The sequence below is a fragment of the Megalops cyprinoides genome, chromosome 9, assembly GCF_013368585.1.
Source record: "Megalops cyprinoides isolate fMegCyp1 chromosome 9, fMegCyp1.pri, whole genome shotgun sequence".
In the NCBI taxonomy this organism is placed as follows: domain Eukaryota; kingdom Metazoa; phylum Chordata; class Actinopteri; order Elopiformes; family Megalopidae; genus Megalops; species Megalops cyprinoides.
In genome coordinates, this window is record NC_050591.1 from 13,230,635 (window position 1) to 13,258,469 (window position 27,835).

Here is a 27,835-nt window from a genome sequence, read left to right on the forward strand (position 1 = left end):
TTGAGTCAGAGTGACGCAGGCAGAGAGGAGGACGCAGAAGCAGCATCCACACAGGCTACCATCGTCGTGTATACAGGGCAGTATCCATCGGAGACCGTTGTTGAAGAGTGAAGAAAATACTGTGCAAAAGAGGTACCTTTCTTCGCGGTAAGATGATAGTTGTTTTTAAAATAAGACATTTAAGCGAATTCGTGTTTCACAAGCGGTGCACAGTTGGCATTCGCGGTGTGGTTTTGGAGAAAAGGAGGAGAATCGCGTCTTGCGTTTTTCTAGTGATGCTCCATGTTCGCCTCTCTGGCTAGGGGTTTGTTGATGCGGAGCGAGAAAGATGGAGATGCAGTACAGCGGTCATATGTGGCGCCAGGCGACTGTCGGTCTTTTTGTTGGTCTAACGCGTTACATTTTCTTGATAGAGACCATAAAACACGCACTAGCGGTACGATTAATAACCATAAATCAAATCTATGTCATAACTCCGCACAACCTTGCTGTCAATGAGTGTATGGGGCGTGTTTCTCTCCGTATTATTTGCTGTATACGCTTCATTCTTTGACGAATGTATGGATATATTTCGGTACATGATATGATCAAGTGAGATCTATTATCTACGTCGAAATATAAAATCGCGTAGTTATCAACGCTTACTTTTAAGTAACCTACGCATGTAACATCTAAACCTTTATGTCGTGTATTTGGATGTATTTCTTCATAAAGAGACTGCAGTTAATACAATGTGTAGTATTGTTTGTTTTCTAAGAGATATTTTGAAATATTGTGAGCACCAAACATAGGCTATATGTGGCAACATCCTTGTGTATCATCATATAGCCAATAGCTAATGGAGGAAGGAGCTGCCATTTGGAGTGGCTTAAAAAAAGAAAACCAACCCACACTGGTGACAGCTCATTGATGACGTGAAAAAAAGAAGCACGACTGGTGATGCTCCGCTATCATGTAGACATACACATTTCACAGAAATACACGCTGGACTGTTGCTTAGCATAGAGACTGGGTCGGCTGAATGATTATATGTATACAGTGTGTTAATGTTCATTAATTGCTAATGAACCATCATGCTGGAAATGTTGCAATCTCGGTCCGATAGTTTCAGCTATCAGGAAGAAATTTGTTATGTCATTAGTGCAGTGTTGCATCTTTATGGTACATGTTAATGTTCACATGTCTAAATCGCTGTAAGTAATGGTACCAAATGAGCAGAAAATGAGGCTCTTAGTGCTGCCTATATGTACCCAGTGGTAGATTGTGTGTTACCATGGGCATGCCTAGAGTTGAGGTTTACATACAGTACAGAGAGGGGGTGTCTTGATGGAGTGGAGTGGTGGCTTGTGTGTGGACATAATCGTGTCTTGACAGAGGGGCTTGTTACTCCTGGTTGTGACAAATTGTCATTAAAATGAAAGCAGGTTTGATGAAAGATTCTTAGTTTCTAATATGTTTAATAAGTACACCCACTTTCACACAAATTTCCAAATCAGAATCAGCAGCAAGTTTCAGAACCTTAGGTCATTTCCTAGGTCATTATGTCCTTAACAGGTGCACATTCTTTTGGAAACACAATCTGCAAAGAAAAACATTTTGTAGCGTATTAAAGGGTACTTCGGGCGAGAGTAATTGTTGCACCATATGCTCTAAATAGGTTTAGTAGCTTGGAACAGAACAGACATCAAAGACAAAATGTTTTGTCATGTGTTTCTTCTGAGAGTGTCATGCTCTGTTCAGAACCTTCCCTAACCCTTGCAACAACCTTAGCCCTAGGACCTAGGGCCTAGGTCATTTGTTAAGATATGGGACTTGCAAGACATATTTTCAGTTACCTGTTTGCTATTGGTTCCAAGAAGCTGGGTGTTTGATTGCCATCTTTGTGCCATTGTTACTAATAAAAATCAACCAAATTAAACGTCAAAAAGCGTAGCCCAGAGGATGGAGTTGGCCTGTGAGGAGATACCCAGTGTTGGGGAGTTCACCTTTAGCCTCTAATCTGAGGCTAAAAGTGAACTGCCCAACAACAACCATAGCTGTAGGTCATTTGTTAAGATATTTTTAGTCACTGGGACTTGCAAGACTGCATATTTTCAGTTACCTGCTTACTATTGGTTCCAAGAAGCTGGGTGTTTGACTGCCATCTTTGTGCCATTGTTCTTAAATAAACCAAATTAAACATCAAAAAGTGTAGCCCAGAGGATGGAGTTAGCCTGTGAGGAGATCCCCAGCTTCGGGGAGTTCACTTTTAGTCTCGGAATAGAAGGTCAGCCTTGTGCCGTCATGTTTCTGTTTGTTTTTTCACCTGCTCACACAACACACAATTAGGTTACGATAGCTGTTAAATTTCAGCCATTTCAGCTGGGGAATCTTATTTTGAGCCAGGGAAGTCAGTCACAGCAAATGGTAACAAAGATTGAATATTGACTCGAGCAGTTCCTTCCTCTTTCGTTAATCTTTTCTGAGCAGAAAGAGGACTGATGACCAAGTAGAAAGTGACTTTCATGCCATTCTTGCTTGGTGGATATGCAGCTCAGGCCGATGTAAAGAATGATTTAGCCCTCCGCTCACAGCACAGATGCCCTGAGATGGTGGAGTCGATTACAATTGACCCGCAGCCTCTTCATCTCTCACAATAAGTGCCGTTATCAGTGACTCACAGCCCCACCCACAGATAGCAGAGCTGCTGTAATGTAGACCATCTGCAGCGAATTTTGTTCTTAGAGGGTAACCACACTGTATATTTGAAATTAAATATGGTGCTCTATATTTTGATACGGTATATACTGTATATATCCATATTGAATGCTCTTCATTTGTTCTACTGAGAGCATATGCTCTTTTGAAAGTATGTATTGGTATCGCTACCTCACTAAGGCTGTCCTATCTAACCGTCATTCAAAACTCAGTAGAAATCCCATTACAAAAATGCATTCCTCCGCCTTCCCGCTGTAGATTGTAGCAGCTTAGGTTTGCAAATTGCTTAGTGGCTATTCATGTAAACCCTTCTGCATGATTTAAATAGTTAGGTATACATGGAGTGAAGTGAATTTAAGATCTCATATCTTAGTTTCAGCTAAAACTTAAAGAGCTTTCTAATTGACAGCTGAATAGCTTAAGTGGGTCAAGACAGCCATCTTGACATGCTTTGAAAATTCATATGGCTTCATATGATGTGTTGCAGGTTGTAAGAAATCACATATCCATTCATGTCATGCTTATATCAGAAGTGTGGAAAAATGGACATAGCTAGAACACAGAGAATTCTAATCGACTGCTGAATGGCATAAACGGGTTAAGGTAGCCATTTAAATATGCTTTTAAAGATTATATGGATGTTGGAAAAATTATGTGTTGCAGGTCATAAGAAATCACATGTGCATTCCTGTCATGCTAATATCAGAAGTGTGGGAAAATTGTGTATGGACATACCATATAATTTTTGTACAATTATATTTCTTAACGTGGTTAATATATTATTTCTATGTTTGATTATTCTCTCACCAAATATCTAGCTGTTTTGCTTCAGTGTACAACACTGTTGACTTACCCAGTGCAGTGTTCCAGCAGTGAGTTTCACATGATTGAGTCATGTATTGCAGGGATTTTCTCAGCAGTGGATGAATTTGCATGTAGCCGAGTGTGCTTTGTAGCGGTTCTGTAGTGGTTCTGTCATCAGCTGTGTCTGCATTACAGGCCCACAGCATGACAAAGGAGGAAACCCCGGAGGTGGAGGAGGCTCAGCCAGCTTCAGAGTACCAGAGCCCGGTTCTGGAGACTCGGAAGCGGCCCATGGTTCACCCATCCGCCCCAGCTCCACTCCCTAAGGACTATGGTAAGTCTCTGACAGCACCAAGCCCCAGGCCTCAGCTGAGTTAAGCCAGCTAACTCAGTCGCAGAATTCTCAGAATGGAGGTGGTCATCTCACAACAGCGGGAATTAGAATAATAGAAAATTGGTAGTAACATGGTTAAAAGGCACGTCATGTGAAGCCCCACTTGACCTAAGGGGTAATACCTTAAGAGAGAGCAGAAAAAAATAATGGATGTGAGGTGAAATTCAGCAAATGCAACAAACAAGAGTGGAGGTAACATTACAATAACTGGGTAATCCTGATTTGAAATATGAAAATTTCCATTACCCCAGCTCTTCTCTGTTTTTTTCTGAAAGCAGCAATGAAGAATCTGTGATAAAGGTCAATGCCGTTAAACAGTAACATATAGCCTGTGAATTCAGAGCAACAATGTCTGTTCTCCTGTACTTCAGAACTATGGCTTTCAATGATTAACACCATCGACTGGTTCTATAGAGCCTTCTTCAGAATGTCTCTGACCCCTCAATAGCTAGCAATGCACACTTTAACAAGCATTCATCTCATGCCTAATCAATAACTTCCAGGATGTAGTGCCAGGGGATTCTGGGAAGCAGACAGGGTTGTGATGGAAAGTCTTTGTATTTTTAAGACACTTCAAGAAGGTAATGTACACCCTTTGAGACATGCCAGTGTTGCTGCTCCAACCAGGAACTGAATTTTTACATTATTCCAGGAGGGCCAGTCTTCATTTTTTTCCTGCATGCTACAGGAGAAATCAAAGAGAGGCTGGACAGCATTGAGGAAAAGAATCATCTTGGAAGGAGGGAGAGATAGTGATCCAAAAGCAAAGCTCTTACAGAAACTGATGTTCATTTCAATCTTTCCCAGCTTAATTAAAAAGCAAGCAGGGACAGCACAGCACTAGATGTATGCAAAGCAGAAATAAAAATAGGGCACATGTTGAATTTGAATAATTAATGACTTTCTAACCAGAGGGCAACAAAATGGAGCTTTCAGTGCACAGAATATGAATACACCCAATATATTACAAAAGTCCTCTGCACAAATGTAGCGCATGAAAGCGTCTCGGTCCTTTGAGAGGAAAAAAACAGTCACAATGTCACAATGCTCATACAAAATGCATCAAAGCCACCCTTCCCTGAATTGGGTCCTTGGCTTTCTCATTTGTCCCCCCCACCGTGACCGAACGTTGCTCTCCCCTTTCAGCCTTCACATTCTTTGATCCCAATGACCCGGCCTGCCAGGAGATCCTACTGGACCCACGCACCACCATCCCGGAGCTGTTCGCCATTATCCGACAGTGGGTCCCCCAGGTGCAGCATAAAATCGACATCATCGGCAACGAGGTGAGCAACGTCGGCTGCTTCTGTCGCACCGCACACCTGGCCTCTAGGCACGGAGACAGAGACCAGGACAGGGCTAACCGGAGTCTGAGAGTGAAGCTTGCACAGCAGAGCCGTGTAAAGTGTACTGAGAGTCATAGAGCTTTTAACAATGAAAAGTAATCCAATACCTAGTGGATTAGTTTAATGAAAAAAGAAGTGAAGGATTATTGGATTAAGGATTATTATTAATTATTAACACATCATGGTTTGCTTCCCCATTTCGCTTCACCAAAGTAGTCACTTAATGTGCTTAGTTGTTGTTTATTCTTAGAAATTTTATTTACAAAATAAACCCCTTGAGACACACCGTCTCTTTTTCAAAGGGGTTCTGTATGAAACAAACAAGATGCTTAAGACAATCGGCAAATAGTACAAATGAGAAAGAGGTGGTTTCTATTGACAATGATGTGATAATGTGAATAATTGATGAATGATGAACTCTTGGTACCGTGGCTTATAGGTGAATTTTGCATTTTGATAGTCAATTGTCCATAACCCAAAATGGGTAATAGCAGTTGGATGATAATTTGGAGTCAGTCATTGAACCCAGTTATTGAACACACTCTCCATAAGCAAGTTCTCAAGAGCATTGTTGTGTAGGATGGAATACCAAATAAGGTCTAAACCAATTCTGCAATACACTGAAGACAGTGTATAGAGAGGTTACAGGATGATACAGGATATGTTGCATAAAGGTGAACATTTGAGTTATTTTACAAGGGGGGTAGTTTATTTACATAAATGACAGACAACAGATGTCCCCGAACATTCTGGAACCCCCCTTTTCATGTCCAAAAGGTTTAATTGGCATCCTGTTGCATGTAACAATATGTTGTTTTCTATCACTGAGGTAAGCGTGTGTGTGCCCACTGTGCTTTCAGAGAATCCAGTATTTTCCAGATTTGATAACAGAATACTGTGGTCAACTATGTCAAATGCTGTAGCTAAGCAAGTGAAGGTTGCTTCTATACATTTCCCTAAGTCAGATGAGTTTGACTAATGCTGTAGTGGGAGAGTGGTTGGGCCTAAAATCAAATTTGAATGGTGATCATAGATTTGAGTTGTGATGTTTTGATATAAATCAGATTATCAAAAACATTTGAAACAATACAAAATATGTAATAATACATCATATGTTTGTAATTGCTCAGGTCCACAGAGTTTCTGCCTATGTGGAGAGGGGTTACTGTGGCCTGTTTTCCTATCTGTACCACCTCACCTGTAGCTAGTGAAAAGTTAAATAAGACTGACAGTGGGTACATCAGGATGCGTGCTGATCATTTGAAAAAATTTAGGCTCACCCCTTCTATACCAGAATTTACACTGACATTATGAGAAGGGATCTGTGTTGTGCTAACTGAGGAGGAATGTTGATTTATAGCATCTGCATCATCTGGTGGCTCTTTTATGAGATTGTCACTCAGTATTTCTGGGTGAAAACAGTGATTGACAGAGTTATTTAAGATTGATTTAAGAATGAGTGACAGGCTTATTTAAGGGATGATTAGCACCTTTGCAAAGCTGTCTCCGTTTCTGAAATTCCATCAGATATGATCTGCATTTCACAGGGCTTTGCCATTTCTGGTTTTGGTTTTGCTAGTGTTCCTTAATTGTCTCTAAGTTTCTTTCAGAATTTCCTGGGTGAATTTGCCCAAGATTGATGTCTTCCTTTTACTTAAACCAGTTATAGTAGTGCATACTAGTCACAAACTTGTGTGATCTCTGAACACAAATAGTACCATAATTCTTGTATTGTTGGAATGATATGGAATCTATTCCAGTACAGATCAGTTGCGTCATTAATAACAGGATCCAGGCTATGTTTTTTGTATTGCCTGATTTTAATTTGTTTAGGCAATGCTTTGGGTATGTTGATTTTCCAAATGCTGTAAACTATAGAATGATGACAGTAAGAGTCATGTGAAAATATCTGATTTCAGTGTCGCACCTGGCTGTGTAATTAGAATCCAATCTATGAGGGCATGACTGTGAGTTGATTGTTTCTGGTAGGTTCTTGTATTACCTGAGGAAGGAATAGTTTCTATTGCCCTTCTGTGATTTGCAAAGAACCTGTGTAACCAGTTTTGAAATTACCTTGAAGAACCATTTGTTTTTACACTTAATTGAGTTTAATGAGATGTTTCTTAGTTGTAAGATAATCCTGTTATTCAGTGTTGTTGCTGAAATTAGTTCTGACCTGACATATTTAGTTTGTTGTTAGTTATGTTTGGGTATGACGCCACACAAAAAAATGTTTGCAGAAAAAGGATCATGGCAGCACTGATATGATCACTGTTTCTCATATGCCAGCATATGCTACCTCAGCTACAACAAAATAGCTTGCTAGATACTGGTATACAACTGAAGGACACAACTGGTACACAACTAGTAGTATCAGGGGGTGAGTTATGCTGCCTTCTTTTCATCATGTAGTCATAGCTCTGGTTCTTGTATTCAGCAAATCTTTAATGTTTATAACTTCGGCTTATCTTGCCTAGATGATCATAGCTTGTGTTTATTAGCATGTACGCTGCTCTCTCACTCTCTTGAGGCAGAAACCAGTCTGCAAAATGGCTGTTCAAAGCCTACCTTTGCAGCAGAGAATGATCCATTTATCTTTGCCCTGCCAGCAGCTCGTAGCCTTTTAACATGTGGAGAGGCTGGGGAGAAGCGGTTCAGATCAAAGGTCCTGGTTCTTAGAGGAGCACAGTCGATCTGGCGGCAGTATTGTACTGTGTAGATGCCCTCTGTGCTGGATTTCTAAAGCTTCACGGCAGTCAGTTCTGATCTGTGCAGGCTGGCACTGTCATTGATACTTGGCTGCTGTGTAATAGAAGATGCTTGACTTTCCATGTTGACCTACATTTATGAAGGACATTGGAAACAAAGGTGCTTGCAGGTGGATCTGCATTGTGGCTGGTGCCTTTATGGGAAACGAAGCAAAGCAGTCCTTCCTCCTGCATGCAGAAAGGCCCCCTTTCTCTGCATGTTTGGATAGGGATCCGTGAATGCAAGGGGGATGGGAGTGTAGCATAGTGGTTAAGGAGCAGGACTCGTAACCGAAAGGTTGCAGGTTCGATTCCTCACAGGGGCACTGCTGCGTACCCTTGGGCAAGGTATTTAACCCACAATTGCCTCAGTTGTATAAATGGATAACATTGTAAAAACCTGTAATTGATGTAAGTCGCTCTGGATAAGAGTGTCTACTAAATACCAAAGTGAGTGAGTGCAAGTTAGATCTGTCGCAGTTGAGAAAGCATCTCAGACAAAGAGAGGATAAGATATTTGGTAGCAGTGTGGCAGTGGTTAAGGAGCAGGACTTGTAACCAAGAGGTTGCTGGTATGATTCTCCACCACCTGGGGCAGTGCTACAAGGTACTTAACCCACAATCACCTCAGTAAATACCCAGCTGTATAAATAGATAACATTGTAAAAAAAAAACTCACTGATGTAAATCACTCTGGATTAGAACATGTGCTAAATGCCAATAATGTAATGAATACATACACCCTCTCCTTTGGTAACCAAAGAAAAAGTGTCCATTATGACATGTTTTGGGGAGATTGTGAGTTCTGAATAGTCAGTGGAATCTAGTACTGATAACAGAAAACTGTGCAACTGTAGCTATTTCCTGAAGCAATTTAGGTAATTTATGCTGTTCCTGAGTGAATCAGTTGGACCAGGAGCTTGTTTCAAGCATAGGCCGAGCCCTGTGCCTCAACTTCCAGTTTAAGCCTGGGCTGTGTCATTGACCTCAGAGGTTATACATGCTTGGCTCTCTTCCATTGCAGTAGGGTGGGTTACACCCTAAGTAAAATAATCATGTTTATTCAAAATGAATACATAGATACTAACACTTAATTGTGGATTAATGCCAAGCACTTGTCAAAACAGTCAAAAATTCAATTCATCTGTTATGTGTTCCTACCCATGTGACCTGAGTTCTTGTCGGGAAACCTTTCCCGGGCTTTCTTTCCTGCAGCTCATCTAGCACTCACTAAATCTCCCTGTGCTCATCTGCACATCTGGATCAATCAAAATTCAGCTTGATTGCATTACATTGCATTGACATTTTACATTGTAAAAAAACTAACTGATGTAAGTCGCTCTGGATAAGAACGTTTGCTAAATGCCAGTAATGTACAACAATAATGTAATGAATACATACACCCTCTCTCTGGGGGCTGACTGTGGAAACAGCAGTCGCAGAAGAGAGTCTGATCTAAATTTTAATTGTATCTCACGAGGGAAGGCGGTTGACAGCCATCTCTAGGTTGAGGCGTGAAATGTGGAACAGCAGCAGGGGGGGCGTTGCTCTATGTGTGTATAAATATGAGACAGTTACAGCCCTGTTCCTTTCAACTGTGACAGAGGATGCACCAAAAGCTATAAAGCACACTCTGCTGTAATATTGAAAAAAAGCAGAGGTGGCAAGTCAGTGCTTAGCTTCTTCACTTGATTGCTTTGTTAATTGTGAACCATTGAGGAAATGTTCTAGCTTGGACAAACAAGCCCTTTGATTTTGGCCTGTGCTGTGATTTTCGGTTCATTTATTATCCAATGTTTTATACATTACATATTTCCAGTGCAGTACATGGGGTAAGTAACAATGGTGAAACTGAGGGGGCATTTTCACCTGTGCACTAGATTCAAGAGAAGGTTGCTGTTGCATGTGCTGTTTTTGTTTGTATAAACCAGCTTGTGGATCAGTTCCTAGCTGAGCAAACTCTCTTGACCAGCTTTCTCTTGCGCTAGGATCAAAGCAATGGTGTTACTAGTTCACAGTATTTAGCAGCTCTGAAATGCTTGTAAGAAGGAGAAGTATATTATACGATACCCTTTCGGACCTAGTTGATAATGTGGAGGGTAATATTAAATACTGATCAGGGTGTCTGTGATATTCTCACAGTCCTTGAGTAAGATCCATGCTACCATCCTTTTAAATTCATATTTCTTTGGTCATCTACTCCTCATCCTTATGGTGTCTAAATGCCCAGAAGTGTGGGTGTTGAAATATTTTGTCATTAAAATGACGTGTCTGTTTTTGACATCACCAAGATGAGCGATGTTTTGACAAGCTTTCACAACATATCTAAATTTCATGTGAGTATTCAGTGGCACTTTGTACAGATTGAAATGATTTCATTTTGGCGTGGTTAGTATTATATTTCAGCAGTATGAGCTGGAAAATGGAGTTTCAGCTGTTACCTCTCTCCTCAGCACTTACTGTTACAGAGAAGAAATAGCCCTGATATTCACTATTGTCCTGCTGGTCAGGGGCAGTTCCTCTGTCTGATGCCACACTGATCAGGGTAAACTCTGATCCCGTGATTTGACACAGATTTTCAAGTTTCATCACACCTCCCCCAGTTCTTTTGAGGTATAAAATTATTTTTCTCATAGATGGCAACCCATTACTTTTTTGTCTTTTGTTGTTAGTGGGTCAGGATATCATATCCTACCTGTACTGTTATTCAGTTATTTGTATTCTAACATTCTTTTTCTTCCATCTTAACATCCAAGTTCCTGAACGTCTCCACCTTTGTACACCCCAAGAATATATTGCAAATACAACTGATGATATTGTCCTGCATGTCAGTGTTTCTCTCTTAAGATAATTAAGAAATGTCCTTAGTTAATTCCTCAAAGCTACAGCAATTAATTCATTAAATTAATAATTAAATCAATTTTTGTATTAAATCAAATAAAAATGACTCTATGACCCACATTACGTATTTGAATGTTGCTGTGTGAATCGCTGGTGCAGAATGGTCTGTGATGCCAGGGTGCAGTCATTGTCCTTAACTGGATTTAAAAATAAAATTATAGCTACAGTGATATATTACAATGTGTGAGTTAGCTTAATATAACTTTTATAAGCAGATAGCTTGACTCTCACAACCAGAGCATTTGAACTACTATAGGAAATTTTCTGTCCCCGTGTTTTTTTTTTCTTACTGTATATGTTGTGCTTTTATTAATATTTCTTAAAAGTTAAGTGTTGTGTACTAATTTTGAATTTATAGACAATAATTTTATTACTGTGATTATAGACAGTAATATGACGGTGCAGGTGAAATTAAAACAATTTAGGAAACATTAAGTAGCATTGCTTTGAAATAGTGTTGTTGAGTTTGTGTATATGTTTTATGTGGGGAAGAGTGTACGTTCAACTTCAGCTCCATTTTGATATCAGTATTTTTAATGGCATACCTATTTTTGTTTTTGGGACCTCATAGGGAATAACGTTATTGTAAAGGTGAGAGTAACTTGCTGTCTTTATTTGCTGAAAATGTTTTTGTGGAGATTTATATACACAGTAATGCTTGTATTTTTATTCTAGCTCGACTTTGGTGATTAAGGGATTTTATATATGTCTGTGTATATGGCTGGAAGCCTGTGGGTGGATCTGGACATGGTTGGGGATGGATCAGCCACAGATCAATGCAATGCTAAACCCTGTGGAGAGTGTCTGGGAGAGAGGGGGTCAGGTCAGGCAGGTTTGTGGAATGAGACAGATGGGTGTTGCTGTGAAATAGGAAGGTACCCAGGTGCCATGGGAAATTTAGGTGTGAGACAGGGACTGGAGGGGTGGCAGTGGAAGAACTCTAAAGCGTGTGATGACGTAAGCTTATCTCATGGTGACTCTCAGACAGGGGGAGATGTTAGGCTGGTATGAATCAGACAGGGTGGAGTAAGACTTGCGGGGGAGGGGTTCCTAGTTTCTGACACCACTCAACTTTGGGTAACCCTCTCACCCCTCAGATAGGCCTCCCCCTCTTAAGGAGACTATGACATCAGCTGATGTTGCCGGGCATCCCAGGGGACCCCGTTCAAGGATTGATAGTGCCGATAATAAGCCTTTTCCATAAGTCTGCATTAACACAGACAGTAAATCAAACTGTCTTGTTAGATTTGTGCGGTGAGGGATATCTGTGGCCTTGCTTTGTGAAGGACTGTGCCATGCTTGTTCATAACACTTCAACAATCTCACACAAATGTGGTGGAAATATTTTGCATTGCTTTATTACCCACCTAAATAGGTTTAATAGAGAAGAGGACTCTCGGCGGACTTTTAGGAGGACCAGGGCAACACATAAACCTCTGGGGAGAAGAAGCCATCCAAACAATATCTGAAATCGGTGAAATTTGTTCCCACGCTGTAATGACCTACTGTCATTGTCTGTAGAGCCTTTCTCAGCTACTTTATCAAATGTCTATTTTATAGCCCTTTAGTATATGCTTATCCGCAGCAGCTCATAAGCTATAATTCAGGCATGTTTTCCATAGTACTTCAAGTGTTAGTAAAACCACACATTAAGCTTTGTATTCCAAATGCCTACAAAACATACTGGAATATACATAATGAGCACAATGCTGTCATTATATAACTGCAAAGAAAAACTTTTGCTATGATTGACTTTATTTGTGTACTGCCATAAGGCAAAATTATGAACAGGACCTGAAGTGGAAATTCACAAAAAGGGTTTTGTTATCTATTTTTGCACATGTTAAAAGAACAAGTACGCTCTCTTTATTAACTCTGGGACTGGCAGCCATGCCACCTTGCAGCCTTCTCTGACCGGAGTAACAGAGTTTAAGCAGGGCTTAGCCTCGTTTGTCCTAAGATGGTGGGCATCCAAGGACAACAGGTTGCTGGAAATGTTGCTTGTGTACCAGTAGGTGGTGATCTTGCCAGTGCCAAAGAGAAATGATAGGTTGTAGAATGAGATGCAAACTCACATCCTTTCTTCCTTTGGTCATTACAGACCTCATGTTATTCTTTGGTAAGGAGAGTTGTTAACCCTGGTATTACAGCTGATTTCAAAATATGTTCCCCACAACCTGGCCATGAAATAATTTCTAATGTTTTGGCAAGGGACAAAATACCTGTGTCTAAATTTTAGATGATGGGCAAATGATCAGAGTAATACAAAATGGCTGCCATGTATCACATGTCAGCAGTGGCAGAAGCAAGCCCTCACTCCATCAAGCATAACACCCCTCCCCCCTACCACCCACTGTATGGCTTCACAAAGAAAAGTTTTGCGATTAGCTCTGTGAATACTGAGGTTTATTAGAGATTTCTTAGCATCACATATACTTTGAGCAAACGTCTGAGTTCTCTTACAAATGACAGCATAAGGGCTCGCAGCAATGCTGGCTGATTAGTGGCTTGAGCGCTTAATGGGATTTGAAGTGCTGGCTGTCAGCTTGGCCTGCACTGTAGTCAAATAAGAAAAGGACAGACTGCTCCCTCCCTCCACATTTCTCTCTCTCTCTCTCTCTCTCTCTCTCTCTGGCGCTTTCTCTCTCTCTTTCTGGCTCTTTCTCTCTCCCCCTCCCTCCACCCAAAGAATTCACTGGCCTTTACCTCTGCTCTCAGATACTGAAGAGAGGTTGCCATGTCAATGACCGCGATGGACTGACAGACATGACCTTGCTCCACTACAGTTGCAAAGCCGGAGCCCACGGAGTTGGTGAGAAATCTTGAGTGTTCTCACAATGCTTCATTAAGGCCACCCTGCGAGAATAGCTGTTTGCTAGCCCTGTGGGATCCCATTGGGTGTAGCTGAAGTTTCTGCACCACAGGAGAGTTTTGATGTTCAGAAAGTAAATGTGGTATCTGAGCCCGATATTGTCACACATTACACAGCAAATAAACAGTCCTTTACCCTGTTAAGTCTGGGGTCAACTGGTGTGAGCATCCAATGTCTGAACATGTATTTACAGTCTCAATGGACCTGTAGCACTGAAATAATTTGTAATGCAGAGTCAATTGTTGGGTTAAATTGACATATTAGTATGTCAGACGATATAACTAGACGTTATTGGCATAAATAAACAGCATTGTTAGGACGTAATAATTCGGACCTCTGAACCCTCTGCTGTGTGATGCCCTCATCCCAGGTGACCCTGCCGCCGCCCTCCGGCTGTCCAACCAGCTGATTGCCCTGGGAGCTGACGTCAGCCTGCGCAGCCGCTGGACAAACATGAACGCGCTGCACTACGCCGCCTATTTCGACGTGCCAGAGCTGATCCGCGTCCTGCTCAAGGCCTCCAAGCCCAAGGGTACCTACAGCCCTCACCACGCTAGGCCTGGGAACACTTCAACAACCTTTAACCAGACTAATTCTTTCCCTCGGGGCAGGAGCCAGTTTCAACATTTTACCCCCTCTCAGCAGTCTTTTAGCCTGTCCCTCTGAGCCATCAAATTCACTGTCCTCCACAGAAAATGTTTCGTTTTTGGTTGGCTGCAACAAATGGTTCAACATTTGTCTAGTACACACAATTATTAGTCAAGTAATGTTGGTGTGATTTGATTTGTATTAATGTGTAGTTTTACTGTACCTCTTTTCATCAAATACCCACTATTAATGTTGTAGATTACATCCATGTCATTAGTTACTCCCCTCATATCTTCCTTTTGCTACAAATTACAATGCAGATGATAATATGGTTCAAATGATTCATGATTACACAAATGAGAAAAATAAGCAAGCCTACAATGTTCTTTGGTGGGTCCAGATGCATAGACATGAGGTATCGTTGCCTTGAAGGCACGCTCTTCCAGATTTATTGCACATGCCAAGAAGGAATGTTTTTCCTCAGGCTTCGTTGACACCTGCAGATGTTTGCCAGTGTCTCAGCCACCACCCATGTGCAAATATGTACAAACAGAGAGGCCCATACATCACTTATGTTTTGCTGCATGTTTCATACATGGGATCCAGTAGCACTTTTGAAGAGCAATACCATGTTGTAGGTCCATCACGTTCTGAACACTGTGTCCGCAGTTCTCAACTCCACCTGCAGCGACTTCCACCATGGGACCGCCCTGCACATCGCTGCCTCGAACCTGTGCCTGGGGGCTGTCAAGTGTTTGCTGGAGCACGGGGCTAACCCCACTGTCAGGGTACTGTCCCTGTCTCTGTCCTTCGACTGTCTACATCGCTGTCTAAGTGTAGAAATAGAATGACTAGATCAGATGTTAGATTTACCCTGAGGGCATTTCTCAGTCCTGTCCACTATGCCATGCTGAGTGGGTGAATGCATATAAACCCTGATGACCCAGTATTAAAACAAAGCATCAACTATCATACATTTAAAAAGTTCCTCTCTAGCATGGCTGCCTATCTAACATGATTGAACTCCAGTGCATTAGCCTGCAAGGCCACCTCTTGGAGTCTGTATCTACATGTGTATTGATAGGAAGACTTTCTTTGGTGTAAGTTTCAGATCACCCCCAAAGTTTATGGAGCCATTTTGGTCATTTCAGCTGAGTCTGTAATTTAGAAGACTCAGGTCAGATGAAAACACAAAGAGTTTTGAGACCTAGTCACCAACATTTATTCATTTTAGCAAGCAACCCTTAATCTCTTATGAATATATGTCTTTAATTATTTTCAGTTGAATCCCAGAAAGGTATTATTTTGAATTCCCAGTTAAACAACTATTTAAAAAGGCTGGGTTACTGTAATGGGATATTTCAAGGTATGACCCCCTCTTCATATGTCCTCATCTCCCTCTTGCAGAACGACAAAGGCCAGGGCCCGGCAGAGGTGGTCCCAGACCCCATGGACATGAGCCTGGACAAGGCTGAGGCGGCCATGGTGGCCAAGGAGCTGAAGCAGCTGCTGCTTGACGCTGTGCCCCTCAGTTGCAACCTGCCGCGCGCCACCCTGCCTAACTACGACAACATCCCCGGCAACCTCATGCTTACCGCACTGGGGCTCAAGCTCGGCGACCGAGTCATCCTGGATGACATGAAGGTGCGGCCTGGGGACAGCAGGGGACACTGTTCCCTGTTTTGGGGCTCATGTGGATAGGGGGTGGGCATAACAGATGTTTACGGAGAATATTGCATGTCATGGCATTGAGATGTTAATGGTGGTCACTGAGGGCAGGAATAGTTTTGGTTTGATAGGTACATTAGCTTGGAATGAACAGCTAAATCAAACCTCAGTTACAATGGACTTGTTACTCAGTTACAGTGGTTTAACCGTGTTATGATTCCAAGCTGAGTGGTTTAGTCAATCAGGTGTAAAGACAATTATAGCCAGTCTAGTCCTAGAGGCCTCTAGCAGTAGTGGTTAGAGCACTTGACTCTTTGTTGACACTGTTGCTGTATGCTTGATTGAAGTGCTTTTTTCTTACGTGACTTTTAATACAATCAGCTATGCAAATGGTTTGCATTGTATTCAATGTGAAAAATTACGGCAGTTTTATTTTACCTTAAATAAGGGCAAGATGAGAGTGACCTGCACTGAAAATGAAAGGGATTTTTCACAAGAAATTACTTGAAATAAAGAAGAGATAAAATACTTGTGAAATAAGAGAACGTGTTAGGGAGAGTTTTGTATGCACAAACAGCCAGGACAGCATGTTTTAGCATCTCTTTCAGGTCTCATCTGTCCTGAGTATTTCTGCCATGCCACAATGGATGCATACTGCCCATGTTTGACTGCGAGAACTCTAAATACCCCCCAAACATGTGTCCCCCCACTTGTCAAAAAAAAAAATATAGCTTCCCCAAAAATCGTGCAGCGATGTCACCCCTTCTCTGCACTTCTCTGTGAAGCAGGTGGGTGGCCTGTGTGTTTGTGTCTATTAACATCACTGACCACGCTCATGTTCACAGCATCCCTCTAGTTGACCGCTGGGTCAGTGTCCCTGTGCACTGTGGGAGGTGTGAAAGCCATGCCAAGTGGCACTGTCCCTAACACAATTAACTTGCTGAAGCAAGCTTTGAGGAGAACAGCTGGTAGAACCGCTTTAGAAGGATGCGATTACCGCTTCTTGCGGGCCTAAATTCCACCGCATTAGGAACGGACCTTGGGCTGTCGCAGAAAATTACTCTTGATCACGGTTTGCCTCCTCTCCTCGAGGTCCTTGTGTGTCTCTAAAGAGTAGAAGTATGAAATGTTTTCTGGTCTTTGGTTAGCCTCTAGCTAGACGGACACGGACACAACGCAGGTGACGCTCCAGTGTGCTCCCTTGCTCCGTCATACTCTGGACATTAAAAAGCTGGCTCTGCTCAACGGAAGCTGCTTTAATTTGCTATTTGTGCGCACCTTTTGCAAAGTGCAGAGCCCTGTCCAGTTTGCAGATCATGTTTGAAAGTATTTACACAGGGAAATGAGGAAGGGGCAAACATCCTTTCAACATCTTGCATGTAACTGAATCAATTCTCATTTTTGAATAGATCCCTATAAAAATTGAGTGAACATAAAATGATACATACATATCTGCTAGGGATACACGATGATATCGGCACAACATCGGTATTGGCCAATAAAAACGTATGTTTCTCACTCTGGGAGGATACTAGCTATGTGCTACTAAGTTTTTCTCTGCTTCTGGAGGGGAGTGAAACCATTTTTAAATTACGCGGCATCTATATAGGCCTATATATCTACACTATATCGGTATCGGCATCGCCAATCGGCCAAAATGAGTTTGAAAATATTGAATATCGGCAAAAATCCAATATCATGCCTCCCTAATATCTGCTGTTAATTTTTATACCTAAACCTAAACCAAATACTTGATTTAAGTTATTGCACTCAAATCACTAGCAGAAATCATGCTATTTAATGCTTTCCCTATTTTGAGTCCTAGAAAGTGCTCACTTATTGAAGGGGGTTAGGGGCAAGGGAACATTCCGGAATGTATCCACAGATTAAATTTTTCAATCTGGCTGTTTGGAACATACATGTACCTTAGTGGTGAACCAAAAACCAAAAATGAATTTCTGAATTCCGGTCACCATTCAGAGAGTTTTGGAGACTACGGTAAGGTACAGATTGCTTCTCTGTTCATTCTTCCACTGATTACCAGTAAAGAGAATTTGCCACTCATATCCTGATTTGTGTTTCGCACCCCAGTTTTGAGGACTGTATCCTAAAGCTGTCTCTCCCTTGCAGACCGGGACACTGCGGTTTTGTGGAACGACGGAGTTTGCCAGCGGGCAGTGGGTGGGCGTGGAGCTGGACGAGCCCGAGGGCAAGAACGACGGCAGCGTTGGGGGGGTGCGCTACTTCATCTGTCCCCCCAAACTGGGTAATTTCTTACTTCTGTTGTTCCATTAATTTTTCATCACACCAAGGCCCACTGGAATACTTATTATTATGGTTGTGGCCCACTTATCTATGCAGAGCAGAGAAGATATAAAAAATAAGGCTACAAATATATGCTGCTAGGCTAAATGAAGTGTATTTAGCAGTTGTCTGTTGTGGATTTGGGCTATCAGATTTGTATTTTGTTAGATTAGGTACTCATAGCAGTAGGATGCTTTGGCTTGGCTGTTTTTGAGAAGCTTTATTAATCCAGATAGAATATTACTGAGTGTTTTCAATCCAGCTTTATTTTTTGTCACATTACAGACTGGCTGTCGTACAGTTATGCAGTCATGCACATTTTGGCAATGGGAGGGCCTTGCTGCTGACAGTAAAGGCATATATCAGTTATAGTACTACCTAATGAGGGGCTCATTCTCAATACTTTATGAATGTTAGCCATCTCAAGACCCAATAGCCTATCATAACCTAGTACTGGCCTATTGCATGTGAGACCCAACATTATGGTGCATGCTTTTCAGTCTGTTACACTGCACATATTTTCTGTGGCTTGTTTTGCATGTGTACCCTGAAACCAAACATTATATATTCAAAAATAGTTTTTTCATGATCTCAGCACTGTGTCTGATACAGTGTTTGAATATGCCTGTGGTTCTTTTGCACGTTCCATGCCATTTTGTTAAATTCAGTTTATACGTGCACTTTGGAAGTCGCTTCGGCTGAGAACATCTGCTAGATTTTGAAATATAAATAGAAATGTGCTCGTAGTTAGTGGTTAGTGCAGAAGGTCTTAAAGTATTTGAAATAATATGTCTGCCGGTAGGCCTTTGTCATGACAAACAAGTACAGATATGTCAGAAGAAATTGTTTTTGCATTCCAAACTGCCCAATAATTAGGGGCTGCAAGCTGAAACCCTTCCATGATCCTGTACTTCTCAGAATGTGACTGTAACTTCATGCCACAGGGTGAGTGACAGAGGGAAGGAGTCTGAAAAAACATTGGGTTTGAAGCACATGTTTGCAGTTGTGTGTCACCTCTACACAGAAGAACAATTTAATCTATACATATTGTTGAAAAAAGAACAGTTCAAAACAAACACCACTTTGTTCAACACATGAAATGAAAATGTGATATATTTATAATTAAAATATAGCTTATATTGTTTGGTAGTATATCATTGTAAGAGGTATGTTTGTATAGGTGGTATGCTTAAACAGGTTCAAACGATTGTGTAACATCTAGGCATACAATAAAGAGGACACCACTTGAAAGTTAACATTGTCATAACATTTTGTGAAAAGAGGCCTTGGGCAGGACATTAAACTTACCACAGCCTGCTCTGGAAGAACTAGATTGGCCACAGGAGTTTCAGTAGTTACTTCCATCCCTTATTCTACGTGCAGGAGGGGTCAGGAAGAGGCAAGGCTCTGTCTTGAAATGCATCCAGGGAGTCAGATTAGTATTGCTGAGATTAGCAAATGAGGGTGCATTTTGGAATGAACCCAGGTAGTCAGATCAGTGTTGCTGAGGAGATCAGGGTGTTAGGCAGTGATTTGGAAGGCGGCCTGGCCTGTCCATTTGGTGCGTGTTCCCTGTTGCCAGGCATAGTTCCTATCCCTGGGTTTAAGTTTTCAAATGATTAAAGATCTTTTTTTGTGTTCCAGTATTTAGGGTTATATTTTTTCCTGGAACAACATTATGTGCACCATAAAGCTTTGAGCCCCTGAGCCCCACATGGGACCCAGCCAGTCTCTGTCCGGTTTCCTCATGCATTGCTCCAATATATTCCCACAGGAATTTTCGCACCAGTGTCTAAAATCTCCAAAGCTGCAGATCAGACCCCCTCTTCTGTCACCTCCACCCCAAAAACCCCGCGCGTGGACCTCTCCCGAGTGACAGGCAAGAATAAAAAGGAGAAGAAGGAAAAGGAGAAGGAAAAAGAGAGAGAGAAAGGTAGGAAGAGCTCTCTGGATAAATATGGGCAGGTGAATCCAGCCAGCAAATGACTGTCTTCGCTGCATAGTGTCAATATTGCTACAGTTTCAAATACTCCCCCTGTACGTGTTCTGAAAAAGCATAATGGTTACTGGATACTTCATTTTTGAAAGCCAATTCTCTATTCATTTCATGTAAGCAAATACATCACATTCATATACTTGTGGGCAGGTCATCTTCTAGGTTGCTATGGGAGCATATGCACAGCCTTCGTTTTTCTGTGTCTATATTTCTCTATGTAAATATAGCATTTACAGGCTAAAGGCATGTACTTTTAAGTCATCAGTGAAGGGACACACTGAACGCGGTTATGCCATTCTGGATGAAAAATTGGTAATATGGATGGGGGTGATTGCGTTCAGTTCAGTGTTAGCAGAGGGATCTGTATCCATTCAAGAGCTCACGCTGACAAATCTGACAGCAAAACTAAGATATACTCCCATAATCTGAAGGATGCCTATTTTACTGTGGAGAACGTCCATGTCTGCACTGAGTCTGGGGGAAAACGCTGCATGGTACAGTGTATAGGTAATGATGTGCATTAATTGTGTGAATGGCCGTGCCAGCTCTGCGGAAGAAGTCCCTGTCTGCGGGATGCCTGGACCCTGACGGGGTGAAGGTGGAGGTGGGGGACCAAGTGCTGGTGGCTGGACAGAAGCAGGGGATTGTCCGCTTCTATGGCAAGACGGACTTCGCTCCAGGTAGGGGGCTTTCAGTATCATACCAGCTTTTCATTGATAACATTTCGTCATAATAATATTTCCACAAAAGCATGGCAATTTTTCAAGAGGGACCGTTGAAGGGAAAGTTATGTCTCAGGCAGTACTTTCCTGTGTGTGATCACAGAAAGCAGACTTATTGTGCAAAATGGATTACTCTTGATACCTTCATCACAGGATTATCTGTGGGCTCATGAGGAAATTTAACTATACATTTGAGACAGTATGGCAAAAGAACAACCAACAAAACAACTCATCAGGTTTTCATCTTCCAGGTTGCATGGTTACTTCATGTCAGCATGTGTCTCAGGTCAAATCAAAACTCACCTCACTACCTCATTACCTCCCCATACCCCATACAGGTGCCTGGTGATAACCATCTGTATTTCCTCCCAGCATTAGGGAGCTTATGTAAACCCCTGTCCCCTGGTCCCCACACATCAAGGGAACCTCCTGCATCTACTGTGACACTTTCACCCTGGAAGGTTGAGGGCTGTGAGCTCAAACGTTCTCCCAGCATGCTCCACTATGCCAGCTCATTATGAGTCATCATGGAATGCCATGGGTCAGCACTCTTCTTAATGAGGATTTGGAGTTTACTCATCATCACTTTCTCTGCTCAGGGACCTCTTTTTTTTTCCAAAGGAGTACTCGACCATAAAATTGTAATATGTTGGGTTGTTTTTTGCCTAAGAATTGTCAGCAGCTTTTCTCCAACGCATACGTGTAGACACCAATAATTGACAGTGTGCAAACAAAAATGTTAAATTGCAGCCGATAATGGAGCCGATAATGGACTAGCCTGCTTTGAGCCTATATCAAATCAAGTAACTGGCCATTGGAAATACCCCCTTTCTGTGAAAATGTTAAAGAATAAACTAGATATGGTTTTAGGGAAGTAATGCCCACTCTGGTGATGTATTATGTAAACTGGTCACATGAGCAACCTGCCTGGCCCAGTATGCATTGCAAAAGCCATTCCAGCATTCCAGTATTGGGATCCAATTATGTTTACTTCAATATGACAATTTTTTTTTTTTTTGAAGCGTTGTCTAAAAGGTATATGAATCTTGCAGAGAGCGGTACCTACCTACTGTAATATCCCAGCATGCACCTTGAAACTGGATTTGTCCAGAGCTATGCTGCATCTTCCCATGTAGTGTCTCTAATATATCTGTGTGTGTATGTGTGTGTGCCCAGGGTACTGGTTTGGAGTGGAGCTGGAGCAGCCCACAGGGAAACACGATGGCTCTGTGTTCGGGGTCCGCTACTTCAGCTGCCTGCCCAAGTACGGTGTCTTCGCCCCACCGTCCCGTGTGCAGAGGTAAAAGACCACCACATGACTGTACCCAGAATACTGCTTTAAAGCTGTCTTTAGACATGTCTGCAGACATTTTTGTTTGTTGGGAGAACATGTCCCACTAGGTAAAGCTTGATTTTCATGAATGCCCTTAATGGAAGCAGATGCAAGACTGAAATACTGAATGACAGTGTTCTCGGTGTCCCTACAGAATTGGCGGACCCAAAGACTCCCAGAGTGATGGCACACTGGTGAAGAAAGTTCACCAGGTCACTAGTAAGTATGATGACGAATAAGTAGACTGCAGTTATATGGGCATGGATGCATCAGCTCCGCACAGTCTGTTTGAAGCCTGATTTAACGCAATGCACTTTAAATACAATATATGTTTTGGGCTTTGCGCTGTAAGTCGGCTATAAGCAAACTAAACACAACTGTCACAATGCCAAAACTGTGAAAATAAGAACTGTTTTTTAAAGGCTTGCTCAAGTAGCATTTGAAATAACGCTTTATGATCCAAGACTTTCATTATTTTGATTTCCATTTTCAAATTATGTCGGGAAAGAGGGTGTGTTCTACAGAAGAAATTACGCTCAAGCTTATTAATGTCTGGCTCCCACTGGCAATATACTTATCAAACTGTGAATGCAGAAAAATAAATGCTGAGACAGTACAAAATAATAAATTATGCACAGCATACACCCACTTCATACATTTCTTGCAAGATATGTATTTACAATATTGAAATATGGCTTCAGAAAGCTTTTAGTTCTGTCATTGAAAGCCACAGATAATTATTAGGCCACAGTCATTGCTAACATGATTAGCTATCTGGCCAAAATCATTTCAGCAGCCTTTAACTGACTCTCCCGTTTGGCTCAAAATGAACCCAGTTTTCCAGTAAGAGCACCACAGAGAGTGTGGGTAGACAAAATCAGTAGTTTGGTAGTGACTTTTACTTTTTAAATTTTTCTAAACTATCAAAGTGTGATGTTCCAAAGCCAAGTCAAACACCGCATTTTTGTGCAGTTACTATGGAGATGGAAAGTGCGGGTGGGTTGCGAATGGCTTCATGGATGTATCCCAAAATGAAAACTGCGATGCCTTCTTGTTATTGCTTGTGAGCTTCTGTACCTGCAGTACTCCACTTTGCATTTCACTCTCATGCACCTGTAAATAATGAGAACAACCCTTTAGATTCATCCCTGCTGAGACTGGTAAAGACAGTGCATATCGGTAGCTGAATAAGCATGGATTCCCCACTTGTGGGGAATCTGTGAACATATTCCCATAAATATTGAGAGTCAGCAGCATTTGTTAATTGAACCCATTACAGTAATGTTTGTATAATCTGCTCAGTGACAGCTTCTTAATCATAAATGAAACATTTTTGTAAATTTAAGGTCATGAAAGTAATGATTTAGGTTTTGAGATGAGCCTCACAAATATTTTTGCTACTTCTTCTCTCCATTTTTCCTGTATTCTTTCCAAATTTGTTCTTTTCCCATCTTTGTTTATTCCAGTGTCCCAGCCCAAACGTAACTTCACTGCAGTGCGAACGCCCAAGGACATCACGTCAGAGAGCTCCATATCCAGGTACCATGACAGTGTCCTCTTTTTCCTTAGTTCTTTGTTTTCCATCAAAGAATTGTTTATGGTTACTGTGACAAATCACATCACTCTCCAGATGAACAATCCCTATTTTAATGGTCATCTTTAAATTCAGTGGCTCTCATTTGTCTACCCTTGTCCTTGGGCTTGGCAAAATCCTATGGTTGACCCACTTTGTGTTATCCCAGTGCAACAGATGATAGCCATAATGACTATAAGCTATAATAATGACATGGTTAGTTAGGGTAGAGGACTCATGCTCAGGTTATGCATTTGAATTCCAGTTTAGCTGCTGCTGTAGTATCATCCAATCAAAGGAAGATTACCTGAAACAATACATCTCTCAAACTTATGAACCCTGCTCATTACCACTATACCACACTGTTATCTTTGGCTGCCAGATACGGCTTTCAGCAGTTATGCAGGAAGTGTCATGCAGACTACATGGAGCATCTAGTAACCCTTCACTCTCACCTGCCGGCCAGAAGCAGATGGGCCCCCCTCTGAGCCCGGTTCTGCTCAAGGTTTCTTCCTGATAGGGAGCTTTTCCTTGCCACTGTTGCCTTAGGCTTGCTCTCAGGGGGTCTCAGGCCTGGGAACAATGTAAAGCTGCTTTGTGACAACTTGTGTTGTAAAAAGCGCTATACAAAAAAAAAATGAATTGAATTGAATTGAATCTCCCTTTTGTCTCTCTCTCAGGTTGCTCTTCTGTTGCTGGTTCCCCTGGATGCTGCGTGCCGAGATGCAGTCCTAACCCCCCTGCCCCCTTCCTCCTCCTCCTCTTCCTCCTCTTCCTCTTGGATAGGTCAACTGCTCTCTTCCTCTCAGTGTCCGTCTCTCATTTCTGCTTTTCTCTGAGAACCAACCAGACTGTTGCCGTCAATATTACCGTAGTGATCCACTCCTCACCCCTGCCCTTGGTCGCAATCCTATAGCAAATTCTAGTGCCTTGTATCTTAACTAACGTCCTGCATTCCGTTTGTTACACTAACAAAAAAAAACATTAAAAAAATAGTTGGGGAAAAAACATACAAAAAGCAAATAATATATAGAGAACTCTTAGTTTTATAAGTTTCCCGTATGTGAATTTTCTTCTTCGATGTTGACTGCTTGATGTTGCCGATGTTAAATGTTGCCAAAATCCTCTAAATAGTCAGAAAACTAGCAAAACTCTTTAAACTTTAAAAATATATGGAGCTTCCATAAATAACAGCTCGACAGCCGTAACACAACTGGGCCTTCACATTTTTTATCAGTTTGTTTTTCAGAGCATACGCTGCTAAAATTTGTTGCTGCTTTCAGTTTTTCTTCGTGTGCACTTCATATTCTGAGAACATCTTCATCTTCATCTCCACTAAATGGTTAACACCGCAATCTTGTAAATTCCAGTACATTTCACATTGCTGTTGACGATAGAAATTAGCTTGTAGTTGTGCGGTGTGACCATAACATGAGGACAAAGGACCATATAACGACTGATAAGATCCAATCAGGAACAAACATAAGGCCCAGACACCCTCTGAAGCTTTGGCGTTTATAGTGCAAAACTGCAGCCTTACAGAGGTTCATCTGCGTTACATTCCTCTTTACCTTAATTAATCCATTGCACTGGTACCATCAAGCCTGTTACTTCTGTTATTGTTTCAAAGGTCTGCAGGTGCAAAGTTTCCTGCCTTAAGCAAGGGGATCATTTTGCCACTTTCAGCCACCAGAGCAAAAAAAAAAAACATTTCTTCAGGTACACTTGACAGACAACTATCTCCCAATTCAATTTCAAGTGGAACATAAATGTTCACATCTTAATTTATTTATGTAGTTATTTATTTTATGCCTTAAACTGCAGTCAGTCAGGGGAGTCCCAAGCAGATTGGCTAAATGCAACATTTATTTCGTGCGGGCTTCTTGTGTAAACACACCAATAAATACCCCAAAATTATTACACACTGTCTCACACTCGAGCTGAAATAAAATGTGAAAACTCACACTCATACTCGGTAAAGTGTGTGTCCCATTGTGAGAGAAGCTGGGCACTCAGCTAATATGTAACAATCTCACAGTGTTGCTACCACACCACTAACGCATTGAAGAAATGCTGTGCCATGTTCTAGTGTTAAAAGTGAGAGAAGTTATATTCAGACCACAGTGTCATACAGGCTAATACATTTCTACAGTGAGATGAGGTTTCTTCCTGGTCTCCATTACAGCTCTACGTGTTGTGGTCGTGTACGATCGATCAGTCCCCCCCTCACACTTAATGCCTATACCATTCTGGCTCCGCTGAAAATGCCTGTTAGCTAAGTGTTGTAGCCATGACTGTCCCTCGCCGCACGCTCTCCGCGTCAAGCTTCGGCACGTCCTGTGAATATGCGCTTTGTAGAAATAACTCTCCCGTCGGCACTTGATGTGTTTATCAGTGTGGTTGTGGAGAAACGGCAGTAGCACTCTGTGTTACCTGGCAATGTGAATATCGCTCGTGATCTGACTACTCACACCAGACAAGCACACCATGAGGAAGGGGAGGACAAACGCACAGGTACACTCACACAACCTTTCCACTGAATGCCATGTATCGACGCCACCTCAAAACAGCTAAGGTGGACCCGTCAGAAGGTACAAATACCTGTTTTAGCTGTGTAACTCTACTCTGAACAAACACTCCAGCTAACGCCTATAGCAGCACTCCCTTGATGTTGTTATGACATTGCTACTACAGTGCAGAAAGATGAGAACTTGATGTGTTACATGGGATTGTACAACTTTGGGTATATTGCATATGTATTCCCCATGAAAACTGCTGAAGTGGAAAAATGTTCACAGCTCACCTTTGAACAAGACCATGGGTCAAGACCATAGTGTGCAAGGCTTTTGGGGTGCAAGAGACAACCCTCTTGCATACTGAAAGATAATTCAAGTTTATTTTTCAGAGAGGATACTTAAAATTATGTGCACTTTCATTTTCATTCAGTACTTGAATGTTGGGCCCTCCTAGACGTTTGTGTGATACTTTTCACATTTTTGATAAGGGATTGTTTTTGCTCACTGTTGGTTGGTGATCCTTTTGTGTGGTATACTTGTTCCTTTAAGCAAGAGTTAAGGGTTGTCTAGTTCTTCTTAATTAATTGGCTCGGTTAATTTCATCAGGAACAGCCGTGCCTCGCATGTCATGACTAAATGCCATGTTCAACATGGAGCAAGTATGCTTTCCTGTTTTTCTTTCATTTTAGATACATATATTACTGGAGATATGTCTTTGATGTGTGGAGCTTGTTAAATTATAAATGCTGTACTGTATAGCATTCAGTTACTGGGTTTCCAAAGTTTTCTCTTCAAGCAGAGGTGTTTGCACATTTGAATAAAAAAGGGATAAAATCCTCAGAATATGTAGGGCCAATGAATAAAGGTTCTACTAGTGCAGAGAAGCTGTCAGAAACCTGAAAAATAAGTACACTGTAAAATGAAAATAGATACCACAAATGTGTAGCTTGTAACAGTAAGTACAGTATCATCAGTTGAAAGCATCCACTTCTGAATATGATGTAACTCACCTAAACGTCCAGGAATCTATCGCTAATCTTTCCTTTTTCTGCCTTGTATGTCAGTGTTTATTTGTGCTGCTCTATGCACAGATCTCTGCTTGAATAACCAAACAATATTTGCAAATGGGGGTTAATAAAGTCCTAATCATGGTTATATGTGCAGTTTTGCTATTGTTTGTGGTTTTTAGCCAAGTGGGTCTTTGTTCCTGTTAGGAAATATATATTAATTTCACTAAGTGTACTTTTAATTTGTTAACTTTAATGTGTCTTTTCCAATGTCAATGTAAGTTGGCAAGGTGACAATTTCCACATATTTTCTCTCAGATTTTAACTATCCTCTATTCCATAGAAAGATAGTTTGTGGGGATTGTAC

The 27,835-nt window shown here is 41.6% G+C and overlaps 1 protein-coding gene across 2 annotated transcripts; it reads left to right on the top strand.

Annotated features, from left to right (window-relative positions):
• Positions 1-26,761, top strand: clip3 (CAP-GLY domain containing linker protein 3). Of its 2 annotated transcripts, XM_036536404.1 has the most exons (15): positions 1-147; positions 3,697-3,835; positions 5,042-5,181; positions 13,608-13,701; positions 14,132-14,293; positions 15,019-15,137; positions 15,757-15,993; positions 16,749-16,805; positions 18,148-18,283; positions 20,096-20,254; positions 20,863-20,997; positions 22,216-22,339; positions 22,527-22,591; positions 23,839-23,911; positions 24,626-26,761. In XM_036536404.1, exons 2-15 carry the CDS (start codon positions 3,706-3,708, stop codon positions 24,678-24,680), a joined length of 1,686 nt encoding a protein of 561 aa, XP_036392297.1. In that variant the 5' UTR covers positions 1-147; positions 3,697-3,705; the 3' UTR covers positions 24,681-26,761. The 2 variants fall into 2 exon arrangements, with proteins under 2 accessions (XP_036392297.1, XP_036392298.1); XM_036536405.1 differs by lacking the exon at positions 16,749-16,805.
• The last annotated feature ends 1,074 nt before the right edge of the window (positions 26,762-27,835 follow it).